General features: G+C 39.6%; 1 protein-coding gene across 3 annotated transcripts in view; it reads left to right on the top strand.

Moving 5' to 3' along the window:
- The first annotated feature begins 11,504 nt into the window (after positions 1-11,504).
- The window catches only part of LOC117282681, a 16,666-nt gene continuing 9,187 nt past the window's right edge, over positions 11,505-18,983 (top strand). The window contains exons 1-4 of one of the 3 annotated variants that reach the window (XM_033753299.1): positions 11,974-12,529; positions 12,615-12,819; positions 13,424-13,541; positions 17,805-18,028. In XM_033753299.1, the coding sequence (XP_033609190.1) occupies positions 18,013-18,028 (16 nt within the window). In that variant the 5' untranslated portion in view covers positions 11,974-12,529; positions 12,615-12,819; positions 13,424-13,541; positions 17,805-18,012. Of the gene's footprint in view, positions 11,638-11,973; positions 12,530-12,614; positions 12,825-13,423; positions 13,542-17,804; positions 18,029-18,983 lie in introns of those variants that run through there. The other 2 variants (XM_033753301.1, XM_033753300.1) reach the window with 2 other exon arrangements.

Raw genomic sequence — 18,983 nt, 5'->3', positions numbered from 1 at the left:
GTTTCTTACAATATCTGACCAATAAAGTATCCTACTATTTGGGATTATAAAGTTTTTTCTTTCTTCTATAAACATCTTTGCTGCTCTTCTTAATCTGTTAACAGCTACAAATATCTAAGAAATGTGTTCCTTCAATGAGTTCGTTGTATACTGTCTGTGTCAGTTTTTCTGTATCTACCTAACAGAAACACTGACTCAAAGCTCCTTTGCTCAGTCCTGTTAAATGAATTGAAGCAGCACAAGCACCCTGCATCGTGGCGGCCAGCATTCCTCTTGCACTTGAAAGAGAGCTCATATGATCTTGTGACTGCAGTACACTAACTTCTGTCAAAACTGCAGCGCACTGCAATGACAAACATATTTATAAATTTTCATAGCTTAAAGAGTGTCAGAATATAGCTCACTTGCCTAGTGTAACTGAAAGAATAGAAATTCAATCAGCAGACTAGTATATGAAGGTGAAACACTGACAATAAAGAAGCACTTATTTTTAATAAATAACGAATTAATAGTAATGTTCTAAAAAGCAATTAATTCATGCTAGAAAAGAGTTGCTGCACTGTAACTTCACTTACAGCAGGATAGAGTTGTGGTAAGAACTAGTTTGACTCTTGGCAGGTATGCTGAAATTCATACCACATTAAATATACAGAGTGGCCCAAAAGTCCATTAACCTAAAACAGTATCTTGAATTAATGAGAATGCTTAGATTTAAACTGGTCAGTCAATTCAGACATAGGTATCACAGCACTGTGAGTTTCGTATTCAACATAGAGGATCTATGTTTTGAACAATTTTTGTAAATTCTGTAAGTAATAAATAATTTCTAATGTATTTTAAAGTACATTTTACTAAGCAGTTAACTGAATTTTGGGGCTGCCAATAGCTCTGCATTCTCAACATGCTGTAAATTAGGAACAAAACCAGTGATTTACATGATTCAGTCTAGTGTCTACCAGCACCTATCAATTTAGGTACACGTTTGGAGTACTAACAACATTCTACTCTCTCAGACTTGAAAATGCATCTTGGTATAAACTGTTACTATAAAATTTCATAAATATCCTCTCTGTCAGGGTCTCTCAAGCGAGGAAACCATCTATGTTTTGTTGTGTGTGTGAGGGGCATCAATTCTTGCGTCATTTCTTTAAACACTGAGCGAACTTCATCCAAAGACTGGATCTGCAGAGTGGAATGAGTCTCCTGCCTTTCTTGCAACGGCCAAGAACAGTCATACGGAAAACATGGCTCTGGGTGCTAGCAAACTATAGTTGAACCATCATCAGTTACTGTGATTTGTTCTCCCAAGTTCCATGATGAAGACCCGTCTCAATGACTGAAATGCTTTCCTAACCCCGGAGTTGTACTTGAGAACCCTCAACGCCATATTAAGAAACAAATTAATTACTTAAGGGTCTACACTTCATGTACATGTAGATGTAGAGGAAGTAGTTGGCGTAGTGGCTGCGTTTGAATTTTATTGATGCTTTATACCTTCCGTAAATCCAGTTACAGGGGAACACCATAAGATGTTGAACAAGTCAAGTACAAATACATAATATCTGTACAATAGTAGTTTTGTCTGTAAAGTTAAGATTGTAAGACAATATTAATAGTACCATGCTAATTGCATACAAAGGATGGAGTATCGTCGTTACCGGTCGTTACCTTCGTGACCAGTCGTGACGTCAAAGCGGTTATTGGGCCACGGGAATAGCAGGTTGTCTAATTTGTTCCGCAAATAATTTTGCTTGCCTGAAGACCTGTTTCTAGTTGAAAGAGAGAGCCACTTTTATAATAAGTTTGAAGATTTTGGAAGCCTGAGAAAAAGAAAGGTATATTACATGCTTTTTCTTGCATTGTGTATTAGGATGTGACTATCTGTGCATGAATTCTGTTGTTTGAAGCCACGTGTGTAATCAGCCCATAAAGCATGTATTGAACTTAATATATACCGGTTTTAACAATTATGTGGAGGATAAACAACGAATAATTTCATAATTGCTAGGGTAGTAATTAACAGTAGGACCTACTTTGCAGTAATACACTTCCGTTTTTGGGCACCAAAATTTATGAATGCCACGATACATGTTACGGTTGCAATCCCAGCCCCACAAACATATCATCAGTTGATCATTTGTAAAATGCAAATACAAATAACGAAGTATAGAGCGGCTCTCGCCAAACAAATATATTGCTCTTTATAAATGGAGGCTGTGGTGTGTATGTAAATTTGTTGCTTCTGCCAGGAATCGAATCTTGACTGTGAAGTCTGTAGCCAGTAGCTGACCCAACTCCTACTGTTGGAAATTATACACGGAAATTGATCACTATATTGCGTAATCATTATTTGTATCTCTGTTAGTCTCACGATATAGAGTGAAGCATTTGAAGGAAAATGAGTGTTTCAAGTTGTGGCCAGCCAGTACACTTGAGCTTGAGTTCTTCTCGAGGATATACAGTGTGCATTCAACTAGTATAGGTGACATAAGGAAGCTTCATTTTCATTTGTTATGTAATGCAGTAAAACCCTTTACACTTATTAAAACAAGTACACTGTTGTCATCTGGGGAAACATTATTGATAAAACACTGTAACATGTGATTTATCTACATATATGTGTAACTGGCAGGCCAGCTTATGACTTCAAGATAAATGAATGAACAATTACAACTGACCATGTTTGCACACTGATGTGATGGAATATGTCCATCTTGCTTGAAACCCAACTCGAGACTGCCTAGTGTCACAGACATGAAGTCAAGGCATTCCTCTTTGTTACTTTGAAAAGAAAGGTTTCAAATTTACAACTTCTAATTGGCTATTGGCAGTGAGGTGCACATAATTGTTGACTGCACAAGCAGCAGTCCCTTTAGAATTGGTGCACTTTCCTCTTTACTGGTCATGGTGCATACTGGGCTGTTTGAGGATCTGCCACCTCACATCTCAGAGATCCAAAGATCGTTTCTTCTTAGTATTTCTCTGAGTTATGTAATATATGTAGTAATTTAGGACAGAAAAGTTGAGAACTATATATTTCCATTATTTTCATGTTTTTGTTTAATATTCTCAGTATGTGGTTTTGGCTTTTTCTTTGAGGAGGCAATGATAACTGAACTTTGGCTGCATCCCAGAATGCTTTAGTGCCTCATGGTGGCAGTGAAATTGTGTTTCTGTCAGATGTTTGGAAAAATAATCCCAGCTGAGATGTATTTTGCTGTAATGCCATTCAGTTCGTGGAGAACCCAGTGGTTCAGAGCAATATATATTTTCATGTTCAGGGTTTCAAGAGTAAACATAGCTAGAAGCCAGCGGATGAAGGTGGTAAGTTCAGCTCATTTCAGCTTGTATCATATTTTCTGGTGGTTTCTTGGCTTACTGTTTGATGCTGAAGGTGAGTGATATGGTTCTGCAAAATGTGAGGCTGTCTTTGAACTGCAGCTTCTTACAGCCCAAAAGGCACACACTTTCATATTGAACATGGTTCTAGTGTTTTAACATATTTCCATTGTTGATTCTCATACAAGACCTACTGGTGTATAAGATGAGCTGTGACATTTTGGTCCATTTTAAGGAACAAAAATCTTGGGAATCCTGAAATATAACAGTTTGTTTTCCGTGAAGCAGATCAATGTCAGAGTTGTCTGTCTACTGTTGTGCTGCAGTTTCTGAATTTGATAAATAATTTACTCTAGAGTTTTCTCAGTTTAAGAATTCATAAAATAATCATTTGAATTTTTCAGGGGTGAACATAGATATAACGATATAATCTTTTTAAGTGTACTGTTTTGAAATGACGTGATTTTGCCAGTTAGCTCCTTCACCACAGAAATCTGTTTTTAAAAAGTGGCACAACTGTGGTCATTGAATATGATGGATCTAATGAGTGTGGACCTTCAGTGATTTGCTTATTGACTTAACCATTTATAAGTAAAGTCTGATGTTTGACAGTTTTCCTTCAAGCGAATTAGTTGAGGGGATGAGGCGGTGCTTTGAAATTGTCTTGTGATCTGGCGAGGCTAATTTTTAGAGGCCAGGGCTTAGTTATATGCAAGTAAGAATTATCTGTGGGTCTTTCTGGCACCACATGAAGTCATGAGGTTGAAGCTGTTTAGAATTGTAAAGTCTAAGAGTGTCAGTTCCACGTTTGGTTGTGCATCAAGTGACTGTGTGTTATTCTGTCCCCATTTTCATTATGCCCATTAGTCGCTATTTTATGATGTTCACAAAAAGAGAGCCTCAAAGTGAAAGAGTTTGCGAACCACTGTCACTGACAGAATGTTTTGTTTATTTTCCCCCAGATGGAGCCATTGGAACATGCAGTACTGCCATTTTGGTGGTGTGAAAGAAATTCGCCATCCACCTGATGGATATATAATTTTTGGCAGAGAATGGCGCTGGAAGCTGGAGGCAAAATTTGCCACAGAAAAAAGTACTCAAAAGTAGCAACTTTCTCTACTGATAAGATTATTAGGTGGCAGGATAGCTGAGTCAATATAGTGATGGGCTTTGGGCTGGATATCTGGGGTTCAGTTGTGGGCAGGGTTGACAGATTTTCCTCTAGTTGGCTCTGAGGTCCACCAGTGTCTCCTGTGCAGTGGGCACTGGGCACTCTTACCCCAGGAGGCCAAGCTGCCGGTGCATGAAGCTGACCAGCCACTCACCCCTATCCAGTGCCAAGGTCAACAACTGTGGAATCATCCCTCCGCTCCCCCATATATCTTCATGGCATTAGCACTTAATTATGCAGATAGAGGGACAACTCTGTCTTTATTATAAAGTATTTGGGTGATAAGAAATTAATGTCTTTATCCACTGTTAATCCATATCAGTTGCTTGTTGAATCTTCTGAGAATAACTTGCAGGAGAGTAACTTTGATGCAAATTATATCAGGTCAAGTAAGAGTGGCAGTGCTGTATTCCATGATGTAGTGCACAACATTTCAAATGGCGATCCTTCTGTTTTATTAAAATTACTTAAGGTTTTGATATATCTGGGTGGCAACTGGTGATACACATGAAAAAATTCCATATTTGACCTTAAATGAATTTTATTATGGGATTAATATGGCTGAGAATCTGAACTTGCACATTAATTTTTTGTGAAAGTCTCCATTTTCTCCCTCCTTCCATTTTTATTTTTCCAAAATCTGTCCAACTGTTCAGATGCTGATATTAGGTCGCAAGTATTGAAACATTCAACACATTGATGCCAAGACTTCTGATATGTTATCTTATGAATATTGTCCAGACCTCGAGTAGGCAAAAGAATTTTTTTTTGTTTAACTATTGCAGATCTGAAGAAATGCACTGAACATAACTTGTGTGTTTAATTTTTTCTACCCTTTTTGCCTAAGTCACCTCTTGAACCGATAGCTGTTTAAACAGTCGCCCTTGAGATGGGCACAGAAATGCATGTAGGTCTTATGTAAATTATCTGTTATTTTCTGTTGTATTTCAACCAACGTTGTTCTTGAATGGCAGCGTTTATTTAAAATATGCATTGAACTAAAACAAGTTCCCGTTATTCTGGTGCTTATACAAGGTCACTCAAAGATAGAAAATATGACCTTCATGGAAGTCGCCTAAACAGTGTAACACAGAATCAGACGAATTTTAAAGCCTGTTTGACTGCACCATGAATACATTTCCTGAGTTGTTTGATATGTGATATATTTCACAAAATAAAAGATGAAGTTGTCTGTGTGCTTCAGTAAGCACCTCACCAAGTAGATGGTAACAAACAATGTGTGTGCATATTTCCATGCATTTTTAATAGCGACAGTACATATGGAAGCATGTTCAGCTGCACCCCTACAGAAAGAGCCCCTAACAAACAGAAGGCCAGTTTGGACATGCGGAAAAGAGAATACCTACCGATCCTGTCAGGAATCAAACCCCAATTCCGCAGTCATCCAGCCCCTAACCCAGACATAGTGACTGAGCTATCCCTGCTCTGATATTTATGATAGGAGAATTAAACTAATATCTAACTACAAGAAATGCCATCTGTGAAGGAAAGAGTGGTCACAAGGTCTTGTTACCCTGAGAGAAAGTGGGCCTATGTAAAGGAGATTTTTACATGGCAGTGTTATGGAAACAGTGATGACTTCCAAGAACCAATTATTGTTGCTTCAATTCGGGACACCCCTGAAATGCTCCAACAGTGTCCCATGCAGCATGGCAGAGTGTACTCTCTGTTCTGAGAATGATGGAGCACGAGTGTACCTACCAAATAACTGAAGGCCCCTGTCACATATTAACAGGTGTTGTTGTTACATTTTACTGAATGTGTCACTTCTACTCCCTGTAATATGCGAGTCCATACATTCCAATCACCAAGCACATGCTGAACCATTTTCTGAAATCACATAACACCGTGTAGCCTCCCGCCTACTCTATGAATGAGGCTACATCATACCTTGTATAGGCAAACTTAAGGGAGAATATGTCATGCATGAGTAGGTCTGAAAATCTAACTGATGTATGAATGAACAAAGTACATTAAAAACAGAATTCAGCAGCTTTCTAATGATGCCATGGTGGTCTACATCACTGATGACGATGCTACCTTTTTCCTGTAATAGACGGAGCCTATGTTGATGCCACAGAATAAAGTCCCATGGATGGAACTTCTCATCTCCTTCGAGCTGCTGCGCTTCCCCCTCCGTCACAATTGCCTGCACTCCCCTTTCATTGTCTGAACATTCTGTTTGGAAGAATGTTAGCGGAGATAACACTATGATGACTTTCACTAGCCAGAAGATCCTTTTGTTGACATGCACCACAGGGTGATGGAGGGGAATATAACAGTGGGATAAAGGGGGAAGATTTGCGTGCTGTCAAAGAGGAAGCCCCATTTCAAAACATATAAGAGAGTCTTGGAACAAATGTCATGAGTCACGACGGGTCCTGAAACTAAGAATGATTCTGCTGGCGAGGGTCAGCAGCAGATTACTTCACCTCACTGCACTGCAGTCATCCGTAGCATCCACGGAACTTTCTGTAATGCCAGTGAAAATGTTCTTGCACAAACCCTCGCAACCTCATAGAATCTGGCTTGTTTTACAAGTGTTTCCTTTCGTGATTTTCAGACCTGGTAACATGTGGCAAAAATACCTTGATCTGGTGTGACACAGCAAGAGACATCCTGGTAAGTGATTTGCCTCAATATTCTGTAAATCTCATCATGTGTAATATAAACTTTCATCCTCTGTAATTCCTCTGCCTTCTCCTGTATTCCTTTCTAGGCCTATATCATAGGATGATGCTTTGGGGCCCACTTGTAACGTCATATCCAACAAAAATGATGCGTATAAATAGTCACTTATGAACCTTGTCCTTTATATGCTGTACTACACTTAACACATCTGCATCAAAATGTCAGTACACAGGGAATAGACATGATGCAATGAGACAGAAGACTTGCTGTTCCTTTGTAATGAACTGTGTAACCTACATTCATGCAAGGTGTCAATGCTCAACAATTCGTTTCTATGTTAAGTTCAAGTTTCGTAAATGTTTATAAGTCTAATGCCAGCAAAACTTCCTTTGTATAGAGAGAAAGAATCAGACATTGAATTTCTCTTTGAGAGCCAAAATTATGCAAGACACAAGGGAGTGACGTGCATGGTGAATCTTGAAATTTCCGCCCATGAGGTTTTTCGGAAGTTACTTGCTGATGAATTTTATCATGATTGTTATTGCAGATGGTTATTTTGTCATCATTATTACTTATCATTTTCATTGTTGAGATTTTATGTAGCGTGATCAGATCAAGGATGATGCGATAGGAAGGGCTAGTATCACACATGGCAGGAAAAGAGGAATCAATCTAGGATTTGTTGGAAAAGCCAAAAGGGAAGAGACCACTAGGAAGACGTCAATATATGTGGTAGGGTAATATTAAAATGTATCTTAGGGAGATAGAATGGAGTGGTATGGACTGGTCAGATATGGGTCAGAATTGGGACAGCTGAAAGACTCTTGTAAACACTGTAATGAACGTTTGGGTTCCATGAAATGTTTGGAAAATCTGGAGTAGCTGAGTGGCTGGCCACTCGCCAAGAAGGACTCGGCTCCAATTTCAGGATCCTCAATTATCAGGTCGAGATTCAAGGCAGAATAACAAGTGAGATTGATCAACAATTTTAATATCACTGCAGAGCAGATTTCTAACTTGAAGCTACATGAATCACTTTGAGGGAATATAGCCCCTGTGCACCTCTGTGGACTCTGGTCACACTGTTGTACACATATGAGAGGTCTCAAAGTGCTTAAAGTAAGTGTTATGACACAGTAAATGTTTGTGATGACCGCTGATTCATTATGTCACTGCTGTATTAGACGTTGTCCATTCAGATATATAAACCTGACATGCTGAGTTTTCTGTACTCCCATTTTCAGGTAATTCTCAAAATAGGCCTACTGGCACCTTCGTTATTAGGCCAGTTCCTTTTCCTGGAGAAAAAGGAAGTTTCTCATATCTCCATGCTGTCTGTTTTTGTCCAGTTTGAATACCGAACCACTCACGTGACACATGAGAGAGATAAGAAATGTTAACAGAATTTTAATTGGGAAACGTAAAGCAGAGAGACAGGCTCTTGTGAAGGCATTAATGAATTCTTAGTCTCATGAGATGTGAGGAATATTTTGGCTAGCTGATTTACTACCCGCTTCACAAGAAGGACTCTTCCATGCCATAGCCGAGACATTTGTTGCCTTCAAAACTTGTGACCCAGGTTTGATCCAAGTACTAGGCACGTGGGATTTGTGGTTGACATTGTGGTACTAGGGTGGATTTTCTCATGTACTTCAGTTCATCCTGCTTATCTGTATTCTGTCAAATGCTTGATATTCATAAATAATCCTGTCGATGCTTTGTAGGCTTCATATTGACAGCGACATTCAGTAATCAGTTTAGAAAAGAAAGTGAGGTATGTAGTTTAGAACCTCAACATATTAAACACGAATAAAGGAAAGATCCGTGGACTTTGGAACTTTCGCTTGCCTTATAAAAACTTAATATTTAACAAAATAAATTTCTATAAGATTACTAAATTTTGAGAAGACATTTGTATGTGCTGCATATTACTGAACAAAATTGAACACATATCAACATATTTGTGTGAAAGATGACAGTTTTTAAGAAAGTTAAAAATTAACTGCATATTTAAAAGTTTGTGCTTCCTTTTGAGCAGTCATGTGACAAAAATTACTAAGAAACCTTCTCCCATGGCCATGAACAGGTCCCGGGAAGAGCTTAATGGATCTGTCACCTGATGTGGAGTGCTTTGACAAGAGCTGGCTTTTGTAAACGTACAGGACGAAATATTTTCATGCAGGGGACTAGATCCCTATTTCAGGCAGGGCCGGAATTACGTGACAGCAAATGCAAAGGATTTCTGATGGTTTAAATAATATAAGTCAGCCTGTATTAATTAAAAGTGGGTACTTGACCTGCTATATGGCAGACCACCGATATATACGATTATATAGTCGACTACTGTTGGCTGTAAATATTATTTTATAACCGACCCAACACCAAGGCTTTGGCCAAAGAGAAGCATTTATGCTACCGAAATATTTCTAATGGCAGTGGATGTATAAACAAAAATTTTCAGATTCCCTTCAGATCAGACTGATTCAAAATGATCCCTACAGCTTATGATTGTTATTCACAGTGTCATATTGCACATTTAGAAATCTAAAACCTTCATGGTTAAACATATCTAAAAGTTACAAGAAAAATTTCTTTGTTATGTAATCTGCAGTGATGCAGATTCCTCTCACATGATTCTAGCAGCTATCTTGTGCCCCATCAGCGTTTTCCTCATAATTGTATGTGGACAATGCAAACATTTATTTTGTGTGTTGGAAATCTTGCTCAAAAGAAGTTTATGGAATTCAAGCAGTAATTTTTCTCAGGCCTCGCCACAGTTATGTTGATATTAGGCAGGGAAAGTTAAGTTCTGTTGTAAACCAGGATGGCTGAGTTATGGTTCCTAACTAGGCATCCAGCACAGTAGTCAGGAAGTTGTTTTTTTTTTTCTCTATGGCATTCAGATTGAATCTAGGTCCCACACAACACACCATTCGGTAGGTACCAGGCTTGGTTTCCTCAGAGGGTGAAGTGTCTGGGACATGGAACTGATAGGTCCCATCCATTTAGTGTCAAGATTAAGAGTGGTTGGAGCTATACCTCCACTACCCATACATCTTGATGATGTGATGGCTAATTAAGAATGTGCTCCAAAGTACAGGATTGACATTGACTAGGCTTTTTTGTATTTACAGTTATTCTTCACAATAAAAATGGAGGTCGATGATCCTGAGAGAATAAAATGAATATTTATTTATTTCATCTCTATTGATCATTGCTACATGATATAGGACAAGTTCATTCCATCAAATTCTCCACAAATAAGAATGTAAAAAATTGTAACTATTGTAATTTTAATCTACTTATATATCAAATTGTTAATATTCAGAATTAACTTGACTTGTCATATATCATGTACAATGATCTACAGTGACGAAATAAATCAATCAATCAATCAATCAGTTACTGTACATTGGCTGATTACAGTATGAGCCGTCCCACCTCGCCGAAGACGGCCGGAGCTCACAATCGACTGTTTGTCGCGTGGTGTTCCAATGCCTCCCCAATGTGGAAGGGGATCTCAAGGGAGGAACCAAGAGGGTTAGCTGGCATAGGCGTTAGGCAGTACAAGTAATCAAGCGGAGTACACAGAAAGCAGAACAATCCAGCTGGTTTTTCAATAACATAAAGTATATTGTAACATAAGTATAGAAATATAAATTGTACAAGTAACACAAAAGAAAGTACCACAGCTTCGCCTGAAGGGCAGGAAAAATGTCAAATGAACACAAGTCAAGAAAGAATCAGAATGGGCACGCAGTTAAAGTGACGGTTGCGACCTCTTAGGTTCACCGACCTGAGCTGATCAATGACCTTGAATGTACGGGTTTTAAACTGTCGCAATAATCTGATTGTAAAAGATGAAAATCAATCATTATGTTCGGACTACACCCAATTTCAGAATAATACTTAAAACAGAGCTGAAAGAAACAAAACAGTCAATCCTAGCAAAGTGTACCCCGCCGCATTGCGGCACTCATTAACCAATCGTAACTCACGTAACTCCGTGACACTTTCACCAATACAGGGCAGTCCCAATACACATCGCCCAACTTACTCAGTAAGTACTTACATGATAAATTATATTACAAACCACGATAAATAAATAAATAAACTCCCGAGCCAGCCAGCTCTTACTAGCTCAAAAGGGTTCTCTCTCTCTTCCAGTAGTACGTAATGTGCCGAAACAGAATTTCTACGCAACATGCGTAATCCAAACCAAACTGAATTTCGATTCCCAAAACCGACCTTCTCGGTCGAAGGCACAGAGGAAAGAGCGAAAATCTTGTGATCTTGTCTGTGAACGTAGAAAACTTCACCTTGTGTCGGGACACGACGGAAGGGGAAACACGTGACCTGTGGTAGCAAAGAACTTAATGGGAAAAGAATCGGCTCCGCGTCGTAGCATAGGTAGTTGCCCGAGAGAGACGGTAAATCCAAGGACCCTACACAGAAAGATCTGTAACACGGTTCAAGTAAGAGAGTAAAGTTACAATACTTACAATTGTTTACAATAGATTACAATAATTAGAGTTCGTATAGTGTGAGGTGGAATCCATATTAGGTCTGCTCGGTACGTCGGCTTCCGTATGTCCTGTTGTACCTGTACCGGTGATAATGCTTATGGAGAATTTGATGGAATGAGGATAGGCAGGGGAAACCGAAGTACTCAGGGAAAACCTGCCTCAGTGCCACTTTGTCCATCACAAATCCCTCTTGACTAGACTGCAGCGGTGGAAAACCGGTGACTAACTGCTTAAGCTATGGCGCGGCCTTTGAGATAATATTGGTGAATTTGGTGATAGCACTAGTATAACGTTTCACTGTAGACTCTACACTGCAACATCTCATTACATCTGTTCTCCCTTCCTGGTGTAGCTTCTTGGTATCTGCAATCTCTCCAGAGTAGCTCATTCAGGTAAATCTCCTACTGTGTTATCTTGGTTGCTGGAAAAAAGAAAGGAAAACTGCGCAGTAGGGATTCCCAAAACCGATTATTCATGAATTATGTTATTACAATTGCTTAGTGATTGTCTCACACGAGAGAAACTCATCCACTTTATAAAAAAAATGATCGCTTAGGTAAGTTTTCAAAGCGTTTTTGAACTTATATAGTACTGGTATTTCTTTAATAGATCGTGGCAGATGATTTAGTAGTCGAAGTCCTAACCAATGGTCAGTGAATATTACATAAAGGCATTTCCTTTGCCAATCTGTGTCATCCATGTCACTTGGAGCCATTCAGAATGATACAATATCGATCTTGTGGTCATCTTGCATTCCCTATTTCACCTAGTTCACAATTTCATATTGTAGAATGCACTCTGCAGCCGACGACCAGAAGGGAAATACGTTGAAAGGAAGGGTGTAAGTTACATTTCCTGTACAGAAATTTAATTGCGTTTGTCAGTGTTGTGAAACAGAATTAAAACGATTATTTTTTGTTTTGTAGATAGAAAGCCGGTCAGCAGAACCAGAAGATGTAATGGAGTTGTTTCTCAACTTAGAGGAGATATTGGATGTTGGGCTTTTGCCTGCTGCAAGTGCAGTGGAAGCAGAAGAAGTACCAGCATCATCCAGTATTTCTTCTAAAGGAAGTATACCAGAAGAAACGGGTGATGATTCAAAATGACATCATCCAAAACTGCAGTTAACACGTAAGAATGATCAACAGAAGTGTTATGGTTTAAAAGGTTTTGAATAAGTTGAGGATGATTCATAGTAAAGTAAAGTAAATGAGGTTTGGTCTTACAAAGGAAGGATGCATTTTTGCAGATTTTAAAACAATCTCCTATGATGTAATGTCGTGCACCTGTCATAGCAGATCTTTCAATGAGTAGTTTCTGACCTGAAAGTTCATATGAATCACTCTTGAATTTGTGATTGCAAGTGACTTAAAAGAGAGTTTATTGCTGTCATGATATAAATTCCATTATGTAAATCAGAATATTTCATTCATCAATTGGTAGTGAACCTTTAGTGTTAATGTCACTGAGTTCTTTTATTATGAACATACTGGAAACTTTCGAATTTCTGTATTAGTAAATAATATTTGTCTTAGAATGTGAAGTATGTAGCAGTTTGTTTCAAGTAACTTTCTTGAAGAGTAATCTTTATCCCAGTGTGAACTTCATAAGTTTAAAGTGCAAATGCAGTTCCAGAAAAGCATTGGGCACTAAGAAGTATATTTTACTTAACAATATTAAATAATTTTTGTGTGTCTCATGTACTGAAACTGATGCTTAAAGTATTCCTTTGCAGCTGAAGAAAAACGACTGTCAGAGCATGAACTTATAAAGATTAGAAGGAAAATTCGTAACAGGCTATCTGCGAAGGAGTCACGCAAGAGAAAGGAGTACATAGATAGCTTGGAAGAGAGGTAAGAATCTCGTATTATATTACCAAGGATGCAAACATATATGTATGTATGTAAGGGGTGGGCCATAGAAACCGGCCCCTGCACTGCGACCTTCAATGATCTATTGTGCTTCCCCTTGGACTAGCCCTAGGATGCAAACATTCTTCAGTATGTATTTTATCAGCATCTTTTTTTCTTTTTAGAGAATTTCCCTTGGGCAGAGAGATTTAGTTGTGATTGTATACATGAAATAAAAGATATAAGATGTTATTACTGTGCTGAAATTAGTACACACGTATAACGATGTTGAGATGATATTAATTATGATGAGACTACAACAGAAACATTTATAAATCTTGTAACCCCAGGTTTAATGTGGGTAATTATATTGTAATGTGTTGGGTTACTGAAGACGCCGTAGAGATCGTTAATTGGTTTATTTAACAGTCCACAAATAACGGCTACAATTAATTGTAACACAGTTGCGGGGTTTCACATTTTATAACCCTAATCACATTAATCTGTTAACACTGTTGCGGGGTTTCACAATTTATAACCCTATTCGCAAATCAGTTCACTCTATCATCAGTAGGCTACACGTATTCACAGTACGGGAGCTATACAAGTCTCTCTGTATTACACACTCCCAATTACACACACGTCCGGTTCTTCTTTCTGTGATGGCTGCTATTCTCCAACTGTAGTCAGCTGACTGGAGAACAGTTGATCACACACTCGCTCGACTGCTACTTAACTTGGCGACTGTCACATTACAACTGACCCGTAGCTGCTGTGCAGTTCCCTTATATAGCCGCAGTGGTCCCTGTTGCGTGCCACGTCACAGTAGGAAGTGGTTCCGCGTCACCGCGTGTTGCATAGCTACCAGGTTGTGGGGACTCGGCTAACTTCGGTTCCACTTGGCACGTCACCGCGGGGAGAGTGGCGGGGGGATGACTTGCCTATTACTCGAGCGCTACGTTACCACCACGTGCCGCTGGGGAGGTAGGGGTCAACATGTCACAATATATTACTGCTCTGTCCATCAGCTTGTTGTGGCCAGGTTGTACTGAGCTCCTGACTGTATATAATATTGGTGTTCGTTGTGGTAACTGTCTTCAGGATGAATGAGGAAGTGGGCTGGTGTGTAGGGCTTACAGTAGAAGTAATGGTGGCCATGGTGTTTCTCAATGGGAGTGAACCTTGTGGGCAAGAAGGGTTGGAGAACACTTGCAGCCAGACTGCGTGGGTGTATCCATCTTGGTTGAAGTTGTGGCGATGTCTGTTCTGATGAGTTCCCTGATTATCTAAAACTAAGTAAAGCAAAGCTATCCTTGTAAGAGGCCGTGAAGGCCCATAGGGTTGCAAAACGTTGAGGGTCCCACTTTATCAGGACATTTGGCTCAAAGATGGGGGTAAGGTTGCCAGCCCTAAGCGTCGGCCACGCTTTACTCCCCAGGAAAATTGTTTAAGTAATTCCTGGTACTCATTTCTGTTAGAGGCTGAGTTGACCCCAGGGCCATAGTCTGGCTGGAAGGATTAGTCAAATGAAAAAAATTCCAATGACCTCATCGGGACTTGAACCTGCGACCTTCCGGCTTGTAGCATAGTGCCTCAACCAACTATGCTACTGCGTGCCCCTCCATGATTATGTAGGGAGGATAAATGTGAGTGCAGAAGTGTGGCTTCTGTACTGTGCATTCCTTAGCCTCAGTGGGTTGCAGTTTCTGCAGTATAAATGCATGCTGCTTACTATGTCTTATCTGGCAAAAGGGGAGGAAGTTTATGTTTGTATTGCATATTCTCCAGTCACGTTGGAACCTTCAGTTAGATGACGCAGGAGGGAAGACTGTCTACTTATAAAGCGGGTGCCCAAAAATAATGTAAGTAGAACATGAACTTCTATCTTAAAATTAGATTTTCAAACACTGTGCGCACGCGAGGACTGCATGTACCGATACGGTGCCTCATGGCCACTCAACTCCACTTTAAAGGTCTCCATATGGTGTTGCTAGGCTCTTAAAGATTAACAGTTCGGTTTCACCTGTTCTGCTCCAGCCCTCCTTCATAACCACATAGCCCCTTTTCATTGGAAAACACCATGCCCCAGCACTACCTCCTCTGAGAGACCTAGATATCGGTCCACTTTGTCCTCCTGTCCTATTTACCCTGAAGATGGTGACTGCAGTATACATTGGGACATGGCTAAACCCTGAAACCAGCAGCTTACATATCAGATACAAGCTACAAAAACAGAAGAACAGGGACCTGTTGAATAAGCAGTTACGTAGTAATAAAAGTGACACAGACAATATAAAGTTGCATTCCAGTTCTGCTATAACAGTGTTGCACAACAGACGAATGATGCAACATGGCTAAATATTTACATCATTTAAGGCATGACTGTACAGCACATAGGTGGCTGGTAGGCTTTCTGTAGGCAGACATTTAACTGTTTCTTCTCCCTTGTGCCAAAACAAGCAGATTATATAGCCCATTTGCTTTTTAGTGCAGTAAAACTCCCATAAAAGGTATTTTTTTATGAGGTGCTAATCAGTGAATCTGAACTTGAAACTGAGGAGTATCTTATGTGAAATGATTTCGCACTGAGATTAGTGACTTTGGATCATCAAAAATAATTGGTACTCGTACATGAGAAAATTTTAAATCATGGAATATTAAATGAAGGTTCCACAGTATGCCATAATGGAAGGTCATGAGAATAAGGAAGGTCTGTTTGCATTATGGTTATGACATGTTTTGTAATAGAGGACTTTTAATTGCTGCATTAAAACTGACTAGAGTTATGCAGTTATTTCAGAAGTTTTACACATTTGTTAGTAGGTAAAGCAGTTGTACACTTCATGACACCAGATGTTTTCATGGCATCATAAGGGTTTTAGAAATGTGCTTACCCTCCTTCCACAGGCAAGTTAATTTTAAGTAGCTAATGGCTCTCAGCTTTATTTCTGGACATATATTCTGTGTATTTATTTGCTTTCAAACCATTTCTGTTTTGCAGAATATTTTATATTTGATATGTCAGTGAAAATAAAAAAGTTATATACTCACATTACTTACTATCTTATGGGATATGACGCCATGTACATCAGTTACGACTTACTTACTTACTCACTCACAGAGCTGAGCCCTTCTTGATGAGCCGCCAAGTCTGCAGCTACTCGAGAATTTCCCAGGATTTTATGGAACCCAAGTATCATCGCCGTGTTCACAAGAGCCCTCCACTGGTCCCTATCCTGAGCCAGATCTATCCAATCCATACCATCCCATCCTATCTCTCTAAGATCCATTCTAATATTGTCCACCCACCTACGCCTTGGTCTTCCCTGTGGTCTCTTTCCTTCTGGCTTTCCCACCAATATCCTATATGCATAGAGATTGGTCTTGAAGTAAACACAGAAAACTAAGTCGACAGTTACCACTTTGGGGCAGTCTGCTGCCTCCATGTTCAGGGTAATTATCTGTGAGGCTGTACGGAATTACGTCCCAGAAGACTGTAGTTTTGTGCTCATTGCTGTGAAAAATGTCACATATTTGTAATGCTCTTCATGTACAGCGAGACAGGCGGAAAGTTTTGTATGGAAATTCTGTTGAATATCAGTGGCATAAACTTTTTCTTTTTACCTAGTTTACTTTCCTGGCTTCATAACTTGTACTCTTCTCCAAGTATAATTAGAATGATCAAGTCAAGGAGGATGAGATGGGCAGTGCATGTTGCATGAATGGGGGCGAGGAGGAATCCATATAGGAAATTTTTGGGAAAGACAGAAGGAAGGAGACTACTGGGAAGACCAAGACATAGGTGGGTGGAAGTATTAAAATGGACCTTAGAGAGATATGGTGGGATGGATTGGATTGATCTGGCTCAGTATAGGGACCAGTGGAGGGCTCTTGTGAACATGGTAATGAACTTTGGGTTCCATAAAATGCTGGGAAGTTCTTGCGTAGCTGCACAGTTGGCAGCTTCTCAAGAAGAGCGCACTCAGTGAGTGAGTGAGTTCACTTTCCTGTCGCACGGTCACAAAAAAAAACAATTTTTATAGTCACGTGTATTTGAAGTACACTGAAGAACTTTGATTTCTTACAGTTGCAATTTTAAGTTTAATTCATGATTTCTATAAGTTTATTCATGTCTTACAGGCTGTAGCACTTTCTCACATAATCAGTATGGGATACCAAGGTGATGAAGCTTGTGTGGTAAATTCTCTTGGGCATTGTTGCTTTCCATTTCTGCGACTTTTACCAAGTACATTTGTGTTATTGTAGGGTAAAGCATTGCACTGAGGAGAATCTGCACCTAGTAAAATGTGTGGAAGCTCTGCAGACAGAAAACCAAACACTAGCAGCAAAGGTGAAGGAACTCGAGGCTGTGTTGTCCCATTGAGCAGCAAACACAGCCTCAAGTTCTTTCACCTTTGCATAGCTTCACTGTGATGGTCAGAAGGATCAAGACTTCTCACAGCCAGAAAACAAAATGGCACCTCTTGCAGGTTAGACATGCAGAAAAAAATATTCTTAATTAAGTGAGCATGACTGAATTATAATGTGTATGAATGGATTCGTGTAGGCCACATTAGTTTAGCTGTTAGCCCAGTGACATAACAGTTATCATGTGGAAGTCTTAAAGTACTGAGAGTTTTATTTTTATTTTGTAATTTCAGGTGGAAAATATTGTGTATTATTTATATAAAGGACTGACTGCTTGTCTGAATGTAATATGACACTGCAAAACTAAAAGGATCATGTTTCTCTCAACAGTAAAATCTTATTTAAAATGTAAAGCCCGAGGGAGAGGGCCTCTCCTTTCTTCTACCTTTTTCACTTTCTAGAACAGCCATATAGATTTATGGAAGGAAAACAGTGAACTGGCTTCACTGTGTTGAAAATAGAATTTAGTAAATTTCTGATGATACAACAGTCTGCATCACTATTTGATGATGGACCACCCTCAGAAATGTTCTCAAGTTGCGGGTCGAGGCTTGCAGGCCTGGAGGGTATGTACAAATGTGACGTCGGCTCATGTCCGTCGACTGTGTGCGCACTTCTCCCCTCTACTGTCTCTACTGTCCCCCTCTCTCCTTCCCCTCCTGAGCCGACTTAGCGGCCTAACAAGTGGAGCTAAGGGTGCTTGGCTCCCCAACTGTTGAAGGGGTCGCTTCTCATTTCGGTCCACCGGTTGAGGTCATCCTCGACCGTCCAAATTGATTTCTCTATGTGGTATTCAATCGTAGAACAGCGAACTCTGCAATCATTCTGATACAGGTATTTACATCATGTTTGTATTCTTTCTTTATTAATATATTATATTTATTCTTTGTTAATATTTGATTTGGTTATATCTGTTTGGGTATTTCCTCCTTGCTGATTTCTTTGTTCTCCCCTGCTCGCCCTGTCCTGTGATCATGAGAACCTATACGCACCCTGAAGGATCCTCTGAAGGGTACC

This window comes from Cryptotermes secundus, unplaced genomic scaffold, assembly GCF_002891405.2.
Source record: "Cryptotermes secundus unplaced genomic scaffold, Csec_1.0 scaffold947, whole genome shotgun sequence".
Lineage (NCBI taxonomy): Eukaryota > Metazoa > Arthropoda > Insecta > Blattodea > Kalotermitidae > Cryptotermes > Cryptotermes secundus.
The sequence above is the reverse complement of the archived record's forward strand: the minus strand, read 5'-3'. Positions and strand labels throughout refer to the sequence as shown.